At 47.1% G+C, this 14256-nt stretch overlaps 1 protein-coding gene across 2 annotated transcripts; it reads right to left on the reverse strand.

Annotated features, from left to right (window-relative positions):
* Positions 1–3492: 3492 nt before the first annotated feature.
* On the reverse strand, positions 3493–13875 carry grb7 (growth factor receptor bound protein 7). Of its 2 annotated transcripts, XM_080516641.1 has the most exons (16): positions 13781–13875; positions 12368–12577; positions 9887–10180; positions 9044–9167; positions 7248–7404; positions 7052–7173; positions 6786–6860; positions 6453–6590; positions 6255–6365; positions 5873–5971; positions 5596–5679; positions 5358–5474; positions 5201–5258; positions 4937–5024; positions 4762–4855; positions 3493–4498 (listed from the first exon to the last, which is right to left on the reverse strand). In XM_080516641.1, the coding sequence occupies exons 3-16, from the start codon at positions 10045–10047 to the stop codon at positions 4352–4354; spliced, it is 1575 nt and encodes a 524-aa protein (XP_080372767.1). In that variant the 5' UTR covers positions 10048–10180; positions 12368–12577; positions 13781–13875; the 3' UTR covers positions 3493–4351. The 2 variants fall into 2 exon arrangements, with proteins under 2 accessions (XP_080372767.1, XP_080372768.1); XM_080516642.1 differs by lacking the exons at positions 12368–12577; positions 13781–13875 and adding an exon at positions 12307–12347.
* Positions 13876–14256: the final 381 nt, after the last annotated feature.

Raw genomic sequence — 14256 nt, forward strand, 5'->3', positions numbered from 1 at the left:
CTAAAGTTAGACCGTCACAAGGTCCAATATGGACTAAAGTTAGACCGTCACAAGGTCCAATATGGACTAAAGTTGGACCGTGAGGAGGTCCAATATGGACTAAAGTTGGACCGTCACAAGGTCCAATAGGGACTAAAGTTGGACCGTCAGAAGGTCCAATATGGACTAAAGTTGGACTGTCACAAGGTCCAATATGGACTAAAGTTGGACTGTCACAAGGTCCAATATGGACTAAAGTTGGACCGTCACAAGGTCCAATATGGACTAAAGTTGGACCGTCAGAAGGTCCAATATGGACTAAAGTTAGACCGTCACAAGGTCCAATATGGACTAAAGTTGGACCGTGAGGAGGTCCAATATGGACTAAAGTTGGACCATCAGAAGGTCCAATAGGGACTAAAGTTGGACTCTGTCTTCCTCTCGGGTTCTACTGTATTTGTGTTGCAGTTACGGCGCCATCTAAAGGCCTGGCATCGGTACGACATGGTTGTGAGCCGCGACGGTTCGTGACGAAAAACAACCTGTGATGCTCCTTTTTGAGCTTTAAGGTTCTAAAGAGGAAGAATTTGGTGTAAAAGCTGAGAGACGAAGGTTCGGTGGACGAGAGGACGTCAGTCCGGCCAATAGGAGGCCGTTTGTAGCCTGAATGGACGCACTGTAAATAAAACATGGCGATAAATTAAAGATGAAACTTAGAAGACCTTGAGAGGCTCGTCTGCACACACACACTGTAATCTGGTCTGGAGGACAATAAGACACTGATTCATCCAGAGTGAAGGAAGAAGAACAACTCGTGTGAATATTAGAGCATCTTCCTCCTCTAACATCCAGATTATAGAGCATCTCCCTCCTCTAACATCAGATTATAGAGCATCTTCCTCCTCCAACACCAGATTATAGAGCATCTTCCTCCTCTAACACCTGATTATAGAGCATCTTCCTCCTCTAACACCAGATTATAGAGCATCTTCCTCCTCTAACACCAGATTATAGAGCATCTTCCTCCTCTAACATCCAGATTTTAGAGCATCTTCCTCCTCTAACATCCAGATTTTAGAGCATCTTCCTCCTCTAACACCAGATTATCGAGCATCTTCCTCCTCTAACATCCAGATTATAGAGCACCTTCCTCCTCTAACACCAGATTATAGAGCATCTTCCTCCTCTAACACCAGATTATAGAGCATCTTCCTCCTCTAACATCCAGATTATCGAGCATCTTCCTCCTCTAACATCCAGATTTTAGAGCATCTTCCTCCTCTAACACCAGATTATCGAGCATCTTCCTCCTCTAACATCCAGATTATAGAGCATCTTCCTCCTCTAACACCAGATTATAGAGCATCTTCCTCCTCATCTTTCAGCGTCACTGTCAGCAAGTCAGGACCAACAGACCTGGAACAGCCTGGAACATCCTGGAGCTGCCCTGGAATATCATGGAACATCCTGGAAACAGCCCTGGCACATCCTGGAACCAACGTGGAAAAGCCCTGGAACATCCTGGAACATCCTGGAACAGACGTGGAACATGATGGAACAGCCCTGGAACATCCTGGAGCAGCCCTTGAACATCCTGGAACAGACCTGGCACATCTTGGAACATCCCTGGAATATCCTGGAACAGCCAGGGAACAGACTTGGAACAGATGTGGAACATGCTGGAACAGCCCTGGAACATCCTGGAAACCTGCACATGAACTCAGGCTGTCAAATCCGCTGCTGCTTTTTCCAGCTCACATGTTTAAATCAATAAAAGGAATCTTCAATCACTTCACAGTGAAATATTAAAGCTGTTTGACAGAAACTCTCAGAGGCAGAGTCACATTATGAGCCGCAGCTCACCGAGCAGTGTGTCTAGATCGCCCCCTGGTGGCTGTCTGGAGTACAGCAACATTCCCTCATGGCACAATGTTTTAGATTATTTAGTGCAAATGGCTGAACTGTGATTGTCTCCTGGGAGTCCAAAATATAATTTGTTTTACTTATCATCCATTCATTATTTTGTTTATTCCATTATTCTGTTTATTTTTATTTTTAGTGTCGGTTTTTTGTAACGTCACCAGTGTTTATCAGACAATTTATACATACACACATATACAAATGTAAATACGCACTCACACACCTACACTTTCTTATATTCTCCTCTCACCCAATAATATTCCTACTCTGGCAGAGAAATGTCTCATATATATATATTTTTAATGATTTTACAATTCTTTTTTCTTTTTTGTCGCTCCATAAACATAACCAAGTCACACTTAGTGTTTCAAATACAATTTTTCTTATTATATAAATTTTTAAAAATCTAATGAAACTTTTAAATACAAAAAATATGTTGTGCAAAGTTTTTGTGTTTAAATATTTACATTAATATTTCAATTAACTTCCTATCAGAACACAACTTCAGCCTCGTTTCTTCTTGGAGGTTCAGACTCTAGAATCTTGATAAATAAGATTTTTTTTTCTCCAGAATAATACAAAGTTTACCGTCTGCTTTCCTCTTCTGGAGATTTCTTTATGTTAACAATGTCAAATTAAAGCTTTTGAGGACTTCCGGTTGGTTCTTTGGCTCCATCTTTGGCCCATGAATAAGTCAGGATAACAATAACAACAATAATCCTCCATGCCAGATTAAATCCTCCTACTGTGGATTAGATCCTCCTTTTCTCGGACTTTAACTCCGTTGTCATAGATTCAAACTTTTCTTCCAGTAAAACGTTGCCACGAGGCGAGAGCGACTTTCGGTGTTTCGGATTAACTGGTTTCCGTGTTAACTGGTGACTTCCGGTTGTGCATCGCTGATAAAAGCCGATTTGTAAAAATCCGTCGCTGTTAAACATGGAGGTGTTATTAGTGAAAATTGGTTTGAGCGCTTGTAAAAGTGGAATTTGAACTTGTACACCATTAATTTGTAGTTTTGTAGCAGTAGAACACAAATACAACTTTACACATTCACAAATTATTTTTTTAACAAGCTCTAATGCAGGGTAATTATTCCAGACAGCTTTTATTGTGTTAAAACTCCTTGCCACCAATCTGATGGTAAATATTTGCCCAATTTTCACAATGTGCATATTGAGATCTGCAGTTTCACATTTAGAATAACTTGTAAAAGTAGGACATTTAACATGTAGGCCTCAGATAAACTGCATTTATGGGAAATAAGAGTGAAACTTTACACAGTTATAGAATACGATTAATATTTGAATATAATATAATATATTATAAATATAATATATATTTGTTCTGACTGAAAAATAAGCCAAAAATAATGCCGCCACACTGTTTACTACGTTTATACCATTTGAAGAATAATATATTTTAGATTACTGGGTAAGCTCGGCCACTGATAATCTCCGTTGCCATAGAAACTCTACATCAACATAAAGGAGGTTCCAGAGCTTCGTCTGTGGGCACGACCAAAAAAAAAAAAAAAAAAAAATCTTTAAGTGTAAGAAAATTGTTTAATATGAAATCATTAATCCACAATATATAAAACGAGACGCCAAAATAAAAGTAACAAAAGACTGTCGGATAAAACCGAAGGCATGAAACATTTCAACAGCTGACCGTCGAAACTTTCACACCGAAGGAAGAAGGGAAGAGGTTTTTTTTATCCTCGTCACATAAATCGTTTATTTACACAAAGACGTTTGTTTTTAGCTTCAGACGTCGTCTCGTTAGCTTCAAATGTCCGGAGTGCAAACTAAAGTCCACGCTAACCAGCTGGCTACCAGCTAGCCAGCTTGTCACACCGACGCGTAATGCCTTTCTGTGCCACCGGGTGTACGGAGGGTGAATTGTGACTCGCTGCCGCCGCCCGGTGGCCGCCGGAGGAACTACACCTTCAAAGCTATTTATAGTTGTGCAAAACAAGCCGCTTCTCTTTAGAACACGAGAAAACGAAGCGACCCGGGGCCGTTCACGTCAACACTGTTCAAGAAGACATCCAGTCCTGGGCCACGACCCACAGCGCCCCCTGCTGGCCTCCTTGTCCTCCTCTCAGGACCCACAGCGCCCCCCGCTGACCTCCTCCACCTGTCAGGACCCACAGCGTGAAGAGCTCGTCCATCAACATTAAAACAAACACGTCTGGAGCCGAAGTAAAATCCTAAATGGGGGGGGGGGGGTCTGTTCAGGGGGGGTTCAGACGCTCTTTCCGGGGGCGATTTGAAGGGTGTGATGGGGGGAACGGGGAATTTAGGGGTAGGGTTGAGAGGTCGGGGGGGGTTTCAGAGGTGTTTGTTGGCTTTGGGGGGGGTTGGGGGGAGGTTAAGGGGTCTGGGGGGGTCAGAGGGTGTGTTTGTTGGCTTTGTGGGGCTGTGGGGGGGGTTAAGGGGTCTGGGGGGGGTCAGAGGGCCACGCAGACACACGGGTGCTTCAGGCACACGGGCAGGATTCCCTTGTTGATCTGGTGAAACTCCACCAGCTGCAGCAGGTCGATGAAGAGCGTCACGCCGTCGTCCATCGTGAAGTACTTCCTGCCGCCGTCCTCGCACTGCGGACCAGAGTCACCGAGAGCCGGATTATAATCTCAATCTCAGAGAGTCACACCCCACTAAAGTCCACTTTCAATACCTCCGGTTCCACCTCAACGTAATAACTACGTGACGGTTATTTTAACCAACATGATTTTGATTGATTAAAGTGAGCTCCGTTCAATCGGCTCGATGTTTACTGGATCAGCCGGGTAATCACATTACTTCATGTACCCAGTAATCACATTACTCTCTGCCGCCACGGCCAGCGAGGAGAACTCACCGGGATCACCAGGTAGTGTTTGGTCTTCAGCTGGTAGCACAGCGACAGAACGAAACACTGAGCGTGCTGCTGACTCTCCCGGATCAGGAACATCCTGCACACACACACACACATGGAGGGATGGAGGGATTGGATGGATGGATGGAGGGATGGAGGGACGACAACGACAACTCACCCGTCCACCAGTCCCTGTTTCTCAATCAGCCTCTGAGCTTCTTTTCTGGAGACGCCGCCATGAAACCATGGCTGAGTCTTATGGATGGCTGCATTGGGGTGGAGGAGGAGGAGCATTAGGGTGGAGGAAGAGGAGGAGCATGAGAGTGGAGTAGGAGGAGCAGGAGCATTAGGGTGGAGGAGCAGGAGGATTGGGGTGGAGGGGCAGGAGCATGAGGGTGGAGGAGGAGGAGCATGAGGGTGCAGGAGGAGCAGTGCTACTTACAGGATGGTCTGGCTGCAGAGCTCAGGTTGGGCAGGCTGCACCGCAGGGCCTCCCTCCTCTGAGGAGCAAAGGTCAAAGGTCAGAACAAGATCAGTCCTTTCTCTTCATCACACAACAAGAAGCCCCCCCCCCCCTTCATGCCCCTCCCCCTCCTCACCCTCCAGGCCTGGCCCTCCTCCCTCCCTGCACTCTCGGCCTCCGTTGGATTCTGGATGACTCGACCTCCGGCTTTCCCTGAGAAGTCCATGGCCACCAGGCTGGCCTCGGACCTCGACTGCACACACACACACACACACAGACACACACACAGACACACACACACACACGGTTACAAACCAACGAGAGTTAAACTCGGTGAACTGGATCCGACACGTCTTCATGTGCGACAGACTCACTTTTCCATCGCTGAGGCGGCGAACCTCCAGACCTCGAGGAGCCGACTTGGACAACTGATAGTTACACTGAAGCTGATTCCCGTACTACACGCACACACACAGACACACACACAACTGCGCTGTAGTTACATGTAATACCATCTCTGAGCACAGGGTGGCAGCAGTAAGAGGCCTTCAGTCCGTCACATTGTTGGAGGAACCGGCGTTCAGACGGAACGTTTAAAGTTCCAGTGAGTCCCGAGCAGAACTGGGAGAGACGTTGAGGAGTTCACGATACCTTGAAGAGTCTGAAGGCAGAAGTCCAGCAGGTCCTCGTCTGCTCGCTCTCAGCACAGAGGATCTTCAGGTCCTGGACCCGGATGGGGTTTTTGGAAGGCTGCAATCACACACACACACTCAATACAAGAAGACATGAAGAGCAACCGATAGCGCATCGGAGATTGGGTGGTTTGTCATTCCCTCTTGTTCACAGATTGCGCCCTGGGCGACTGCCCACATCGCTCGTAGCCAAACCCACCACCGAATTCTCCCGATTCGCCACACGACTGACTGAGATTCACGAGGGGCCGCGATATTTGGCGACGGTGGCGATGCAACACGGGTTCCTCGTCTCCGGATGCGAGGAGAAGTTGAGCGACCGCCGTGTGCCTGGACCTCACCTTGATGCAGAAGGTGAAGTCCGACGGCGCCCCGTACAGCTTCCGACTGTTCACCACCGAGTAAACGTTCAGGTCCTCCAGGTCGGCCACGTACTGCAGATGACGAGGCTCCTGGCGGAGGGAGGACAAGGTTCCACTGAATCCACGGGTCTACCGAGATCTCTGACCTTGGTGGATCTACTGGGTCACTTCGCCGACCTTGGACGAGCCCTTGGTGGAGCTGTAGAGTCCGGAGCGGCGCAGGAAGAAGTAGACCTTCTTCCAGGCCTTTCGGCTGGACTCCTTGACGTGGAGGAAGCCCTGGATCTCCGGACACGTTCCCGACTTCAGCAGGTTCTGTGAGCCGGGTTCATTATTAACTCAGGTGAAGGTGAACCAGCCAGTCGGCAGACTTTCACGACTCCCCCGTTAATCTTTAAATAAACTCTAGACCAGGATGTCAATCATTCCTCACAAACGCGTATTTGACCACAGGTCCACTTTTTGAAAACTTCTTTTCACACGGAGGAAAACGTTTAGCGGTGGAATTACCTGGATGAGCTCCAAGGACGTCAGACCTTTGTTGACGTCGGCGCTGTCCGAGATCATGGACTCCGGGAAGAAGAGCTGCGATTGGACGAGGGGGACCCGTTAGAACCTGATGCACAAAGACTCACCAAGGACTGTAGACTGGCGTCCCCGGTCTGCAGGACGACGTAGTCCGGGTGTCCACGGTCTGCACAGTCTTGTAGCAGCAGTCAGTTTGTTTGCGAAGAGCAGCTCTACAAGTCATTAAAGAACCAAAGCCGGCGTCGTACCGTCGGCTTCCTGAAGAACTCGTACTTGGCGTAGTTCTTGCAGAACATGAACCTGGTGTCCCCCTTCACAGACCAGGTCCCCTTGACCTCCAGCACCACCTCGTGGTCCTCCAGACAGCGCTCTGAGGGGACGGACGGCGGGTTAGTCAGGCGGGAGACCCACCGGCCGGGTTCTGGGTCTGGTTCTGGGTCTTACCCAGGCCCAGCGAGGGGAACAGCTCCAGCAGGGCCCAGTTCTCCTGGTCGCTGCAGTGGGCCGTCTGGACCAGCAGGTGGCACACCTCTCTGGCCGAAGCTCCGGGAGAAACCCACAGCGAGCGGCTGTGGTTGTCCTCGCCGTACACCTTGATCAGCTGCAAACACACACACCTGGTCAGGTGTACAGATCAATACAGCCTCCTGCTGCTCCTCCACCTCCACCTCCATCCCTACCACCTCCACCACACGGAGCCCTACTGACGCAGACGCTCGTCTAACCAGTCAGAGACGTCAGGACCGACGGCCTTCTGGTCCGGCAGGTTTGCTTCATGTTTCTACGTTCGGCGCGTCAACATTCAGACGCTGCGTCACCCTCCAGAAGCTCAATGCCCCCCCCCACCCCCATCGCAGCAGAGGTGGGGGGGGGGGGGGGGGGCACATGCACGGTGGCTCGTCCTAATGTTTGTTTGCACAGTCGCAGGAAGACGGGCGGTTAAAGTCCAACCTGCAGGCTCATTTCAGCCGTAAAACCCAAAGTTCAGCCGGAGCGGGAAAAGCTCCCAGACGGAGGAGATAAACGTGACTCATCCTGAGACTCAAGACGATGTGGAACTTCCTGTTGAAGCGTCTGTGCCCGTGACACGTCGACAGATTCTTGGCTCGTGGTTTGAAGGCTTGACGCGAAGCCAGAAGTCTGACAGGACGTTTGTTTTCCTGGAAAGTATCGCGTTGCCAAGACTCATCGACTGAAAAACAATTCTGATCTTGTCAGACGGGACAAACTCCAGAGTCTCTGGGTAAATGATGCCAGTGCAGTGTGTGTGTGTGTGTGTGTGTGTGTGTGTGTGTGTGTGTGTGTGAGCGGCTGGTTAATAAAGGTTTATAAACATCAGATCTTTTCCCGTTGCCTCGTCTGTTCAGTTTTAAAACTGCAGTCCGCTCTGGAGCTCCCCCTAGTGGCACTTCTTCATTATTCTCCTCAAATTTGCTCTTAAAAGACGCAAACCGATGGATTTTCGTCTCTGCTGGCGACGATCCGGGTGAAGAGAATGAAAACACTGAACAGAATGACACGACCTGCCTCTTGTTTTCACACGTGGCGAGTTAAGAAGAATGTTGACATTTGCCGACTCGATAAACGAACCAAGATATTTTACCGTCGCCAAGTTAGCATTGATGGCTAATGGCTATCATGCGATGATAGACCCAAAGTTCATCGGGACCATGGACGAGGCCACGCCGGGAGCCTTAGGCCCCGCCTCCCAACTGACCGTGTCCAACGAGCAGGAAGTTCCAGGTGGTTACCGTATTTCAAGTAAACTGGAACAGCAAGTCTGATATTTTGCCTTAAAAGGTTTGTTTTGAGATTTTTTTTTTTTTTTTTTTACTCACAAATTTAAGAGAATAGCAATCACACCTTTCACAACGAGCCATTTTCAGGAACAGGAAGTCAGATGTTTGAAGAGAGAGAAAGCTTCCTGGTACCTTGTTGTTACATCATGAACTGGTTTTTTGTTTTTGTTTTTCTTCACAAAAACAATCAAAGTTAAAGCAGCAGGTTGATTCAACCATGCAAATCAAGCCGATTTCGGTAATTAAGTCCATCCATCTGATCCGAACTGAAGGATCGTCACGGAGGCGCTCAGTCACCGTCTAATTAGTTGTTGTTGGCGTCGGAGGGCGGGAAACTGGAATTGTGAGAGGAGCGGCAGTTCCAGCGTCGACAAAGCAGAAAGGCGGACGAGTCGGAAGGAAAGAGGAAGCGGCGCGGCGGCAGGAGAGTGACGGACTCACGTGTTTGTCGCTGAGCTGCGGAGGATACGAGCTGTTGAGGACGGGAGACTTGGACGGGCTGCAGAGCTCGGGGAACGGGTTGGGGATGGACGGGACGGACGAGGACGAGAACGAGTCCTTCACCCTGAAAACCAGAAGAAACAGCGTCAAACAGCAGGAGGTTGTTTAAAGTCCCGGTGAAATGTAAAACACTACTTTGCAAAAAAAAACGATAGTTGGGGTTCTACTTGTAAGGTTCCTCCGACTCTGCCCCACCACTGTTGTCGCATAACAAAGTTATTTGAATTTTGAATTTCTAGCCGAGGAAGTCGGGGGAATCCTTCCACGTGGGCGGAGCCTATGTGTGACATCACGAGTTGTGCAGATCTCGATCTGTTGTGTTTATATCGGCTTGTTTCCTCTTAAATATCCAAGTTTTTACAGTGTTTTGAAGTTATAGTCGGCGTTTTATGAGCCTTGATGAAAGATTGAGCCTGGAAGAGACCGAGAGAGGAGGAAAGGAGCACGGGCGGTGGGAGCGGCTAGCCGTTAGCTCGCGCGAGTGTTTTGGAGGTCGGATTTTCATTTCACTAGGACTTTTAAAGAAAGACAGAGTTTCCGACGATGAAACGAAAGAGGAGAATGACGACATGTTTAGGCCTGCAGGAAGTGACGGCGCACGCCGTGTCGGAAATTGTTGACGTGGTCGCTAAAACCCTGCGAGGTCACGTGACCCGAACAGGAAGCTCCTCAAACATCAGATGACTCCAATCCGAGTCGCTGAGTCAACATCCTGCCGCCGCCTCATGACTCAGCCTGTGTGTGTGTGTGTGTGTGTGTGTGTGTATGTGTGTGTGTGTGTACCTGCTGGGCGTGATGAGGATGGGCTGCGAGCGTCTGATGGAGGGCGTCTTGGCGACCAGCGGCGCCAGCGTCAGCGTGGAGCTGCCCAGCAGCGCGTCGGCGGCGCCGGACGGCTCCGGCGTCCCGAACACCTCGGTCCACGGACCGGCCACCTCCATCATGATCCCCGGGGGGCGGAGGCGGGCGGGGGGTCGGGGGTCCACCGCAGAAGCCTCGAGCGTCGCGGGCGACGGCGGCGTGGAAGGACTCCGCGCAGGACGACTCCACTGGAGGGATCCAGAAAAAAGCGACAATCTGGAAACGACAGTTCAGGAGTCAGTGACGCCGAATGTCGGAATCTCTTGAAACCCTGAAGCGGCTTCACATCTGGAGCAGTCGTGCGTTTGTGGGATGAGCAGCAGAGCAGGAGGGTATCGGCAACGACATCGTTTAGGTTTTGTTTTGTCTCAATCCACCTAAAAATCAGATGTAATTACCAACTCAAGACCGTCTAAAATCTACCTCTGTCAGCAATATCTGCATTAGAGGCCAACAACCTCCTGCCGACCATATTCATATGTTCTGGTCTTGTCCTCAGCTATGTTCATTCTGGGAGCGTATTTCTGACACTATAGGAGGAGCATACGCTCAGACAATTCCTCAATTTCGTCTTCTTAAATTGGTAAATGTTGTTCAAGTGTTTTACAAATTTAAGAAAATGTACAAAGAGAACATTCTGAGAGACTATGAGAAAAATTGAAAATAGTTGACTGCAACTGTAGAACCGCAAGACAACATTTTTCTTATGTTCTGTGACCCGGTGAGTCGGGTGGAACGACGGGGAGTCGAACTGATTTGATTTTAGTTGTACAGTTGCTAATAGGAACAGAAAACACAAGATTAATCTTCTCTCTGTTCCTTTTTGTTCATGTATGGAGGACAAATATATATATAGTGAAATGGCATGACATAACATGAACAACTAAATAAATAAATAAATACAATTCCTCCTAATCTGTTACCAGCTACATTCACCATATCCCCCCCGATACCACATTTTCGAAGTCACTAAAACATACTGTTGCCTTTATGACCCTGTTGGCCAGGCGACTCATTTTATACAATTGGAAGTTGGCTCACCCCCCCCCCCGCTGGATTAAAGAAGTCCTCTATAATCTAAAATTGGAAAAACTCCGGTTCTCGTTAAATGACTCTGCTCAAATGTTCCAGAGCTCCTGGAGTCCCTTTCTGTTGTAGATCAACTCTCTTGATTTATCCCCAGATCCTGATGAGGAATCATCTCTTCTATTTATTTATTAATGTTTAATACATTTTTTATTTCACATTAATATTTCACATTAATATTTATTAATGTGAAATAAAGAATGAATTAAGATTTAATAAAGAATAAAGAATTAATAAAGAATTAATGTGAAATAAAGAAACCGCTATACAAATAAAGTTAGAATAAAAAAAAAGGGTGGGTGGGGCATGAGGGTCTTTATTACTTCTGAAATGTTCCGTTCAATTTGTATTGGATTGAAAAATGTCAATAAAAAGAGTTGGAATAAAAATCAGATGTAACGTCAAAGAGTGCAGCGATTCTCCTCAGAGTTAAAACGCACATAAACAATCCCGAGATGAAAAAAGTAAACGAGGCGCCGTCATTCAACAAATTCAAGATTGAACTCGGGTTTAACGTTTTTAAATAGGAAAACCAAGGGATGGTAGAAGAGAACGTGAGAAATGGCCAAAAAAATTGCAATTTTTTTTTTTTCAATGTAATCAAGTTTTTGTCCAGGCCTACATTCACACGCGGCGCACGTTCACGTTCACACACGATCCTACGACGACAACAACAACAACACGCCGCTGCTGAGTCACATGTGCCGGTTCCTGAAGACAGCGGCGTGGCGGACGGCCAGACGTCAACCTGAACCGGAATTTCCACCGCGGGCGAGGCGGCAAACAGAAACCCTTCACTCGTCACGCAGCATTTCTAAAAAAAAACAACAACAAAAAAAGAAAACAAAGCCCGACGGGAGCCGCACGGCGAGGCGTGCTCCCTCGCTGGCGTGCCGCCGCCACCGCCGCATCACGGAGGAAACTATTAAATCACACCTGACGTTTTATACGTCGTCGTTAAAAGAAAACCAGCTGCTCCAGTCAAACTTTAATTTAAAACTAAAACCTGAAATTAATCAGCCAAGAAGAAGAAAATGAAGGGATTTGATGACTTGTTAAACGTCAATAGTAAAAAATAGCGACTGAAACCGGCCGACATGTTTGCTTGTTTGTTGATCTTTGCTGGAATGCGTGAACATCTCTTCACGGGACTTGTGTATTAGTCTACGTGTCCACATCTCGCCATTTGTCGCCTGGATCCTTGTGAAACCCTGGATAAACAAAGCTCCTGGCAGGAAGTGTCACACGAGACGCACCTGTTCAAACACTCGTTACACAACAAGCCAATCACGTGGCGGGAACCCGGTGTGCTCACACCTGGAGGACACGAAGATGAGGAGGAAGAAGAGGAAGAGAGGCGACGTCAGGGACGGTGGATGTGGTTTATTCAACAATCTGCTGGCCGACGGTCAGAACATCTGGGAGGTTCTCCGACAGCTGGCGAGGAACCCGAGGAACCAGGTCCCACTGGACCAGAGAGAGAAAGCCTGGGAGGAAAAGCTCCACTCTGATTGGCTCAGCTGCCCGCTGGGTAAAAATGCAGTATTGGAAAAAAAAATTAAGAAAAACAAATAAATAATAAAGTCGGTTCCTAAACCGTTTCCTCTGACGGACAGAAATGTCTCATTTTCCATCCTATTTTTAAAAGAAGGTGTCCAGCGTCCACATTATTCTCCATTAATCTGATTATAAGAGGCTGAGATTAAACCTCAGAAACCCGTTAAAACACCTTTAATGACGAGACACTAATGTCTGGTTTCATTTCAGTTCCTTTATTGTCCCTATTAGACCAACGACAAACTAAAAAAGCAGGTTCTAAACGAAGTCATGTTTGAATAGATTCGCTCTGATGGGTGTAAATAAACGATCATTTGAACAAACTTAATTGAAGTAATGACAGTAACTAAAGAATTCCTACCGAGACTGAAGAAAACGACTTTAAAAATAGAATCTTCTTTGTATTCAAACTCAGTTCAGTATTAACTTTTAGTGGTATGATTAAAACTACTTTCAGAATCACACAGACATTACTTAGAAACGAGGTCAAAAATATAGTTCCTCAAATGTATCTTTTGTATCTGCAAACAAAATATATTTTTTTATAAATCTGCTGCTTAAAGTCAACACGTTTACATCAAAGTCATAGCTTAAAAATATAAAAGACAAAATTAATGTGATGGTTCAATAAAAACTTGTTTTTCATGAGGACGACTCCTTATATTGACTTTTAGTGGTGAAATAAACAGAAACGACACAGAAATAAACTATTCAGACTTCCTCCTTTTATCGATAATAATAAATGTTACTTTAAAGTATAAATCAGAGTAAATTAAATGTAAATGAAATTGAAGGTCCGGAGTAGAACGTCACTTTTAAAGTATCACAGAATGAATTTTACCTGAAACAAAAACACCTCAATACACTTAAAAAAACACTTTTAATGACCGGATTACAACTTCTCTTTATAATCTCCTTAAATCCTCAATCCAGAGTTGAAACAGGTGAGTTCGAGTTACTGTGCAGGACTTCCTACCGAAACTACCAAAATAAACGTTTCCTTGTTTTCGTCTTTCTTTAGATCATCTTATCCACAGAACAACTCCGGCAGTGGCTATAAACCGAGACAGGGGTATATCCGGCCGACTTTGCGTCGTTGTTGTAACTTTATTCGGCGATTTAAGCAGCTGCACCTGTTCGTTAGCCTGTTAGCATGTTAGCTTGTGGACCGACCTGTTCGCGGCGGCTTTCCGCGGGCTTCAGCTCTCCGCCATCAGTGACGCTTCCGGGACGACGGCGGGCTCGAGCCTCCTCGCTCTCTCTCTTCCTCTGCACAAGAGTCACGGAGGCACCGGGGACGGGGGCCGGCGGGGAGACGGAGGAGGGCGGAGGGGGAAGCGGCACACGCACAGGTGCGCTCTGTGGCCCCGCCCCCTCGTTTGCATATACGCGACCAACCCTCCGCCTCCCGCTCGGAGGCCCCGCCCACTTCGTTTGACGCACGTTCAAAACACGTCATTCATACGCGACATTCTTTGAGCCTTTTATGGAACTTCCGGTTTGGACTTCAAAACACCAAAACAAATATCAATTATTGGGAAAAAAGGACGTGAGTTTATTTGCTACAGCCGTGAAATTAGCGGACAGTGAGCCTACGTGAGACTACGTGCCTCTGTTAAGTTTGTAAACATGTGTAATTGTAAATTTAA

The sequence above is a fragment of the Blennius ocellaris genome, assembly GCF_963422515.1.
Source record: "Blennius ocellaris genome assembly, chromosome: 21".
Classification (NCBI taxonomy): Eukaryota; Metazoa; Chordata; class Actinopteri; order Blenniiformes; family Blenniidae; genus Blennius; species Blennius ocellaris.

Coding starts and splice junctions, on each gene's coding strand:
- grb7 (XM_080516641.1), bottom strand. CDS start 10,047: ATGATGGAGGTGGCCGGTCCGTGGACCGAGGTGTTCGGGACGCCGGAG. Junction 5,680..5,872: donor CTGCCTTCAGACTCTTCAAG/GTATCGTGAACT, acceptor GTGTGCGTGTAG/TACGGGAATCAGCTTCAGTG. Junction 4,856..4,936: donor AAACAGGGACTGGTGGACGG/GTGAGTTGTCGT, acceptor GTGTGTGTGCAG/GATGTTCCTGATCCGGGAGA.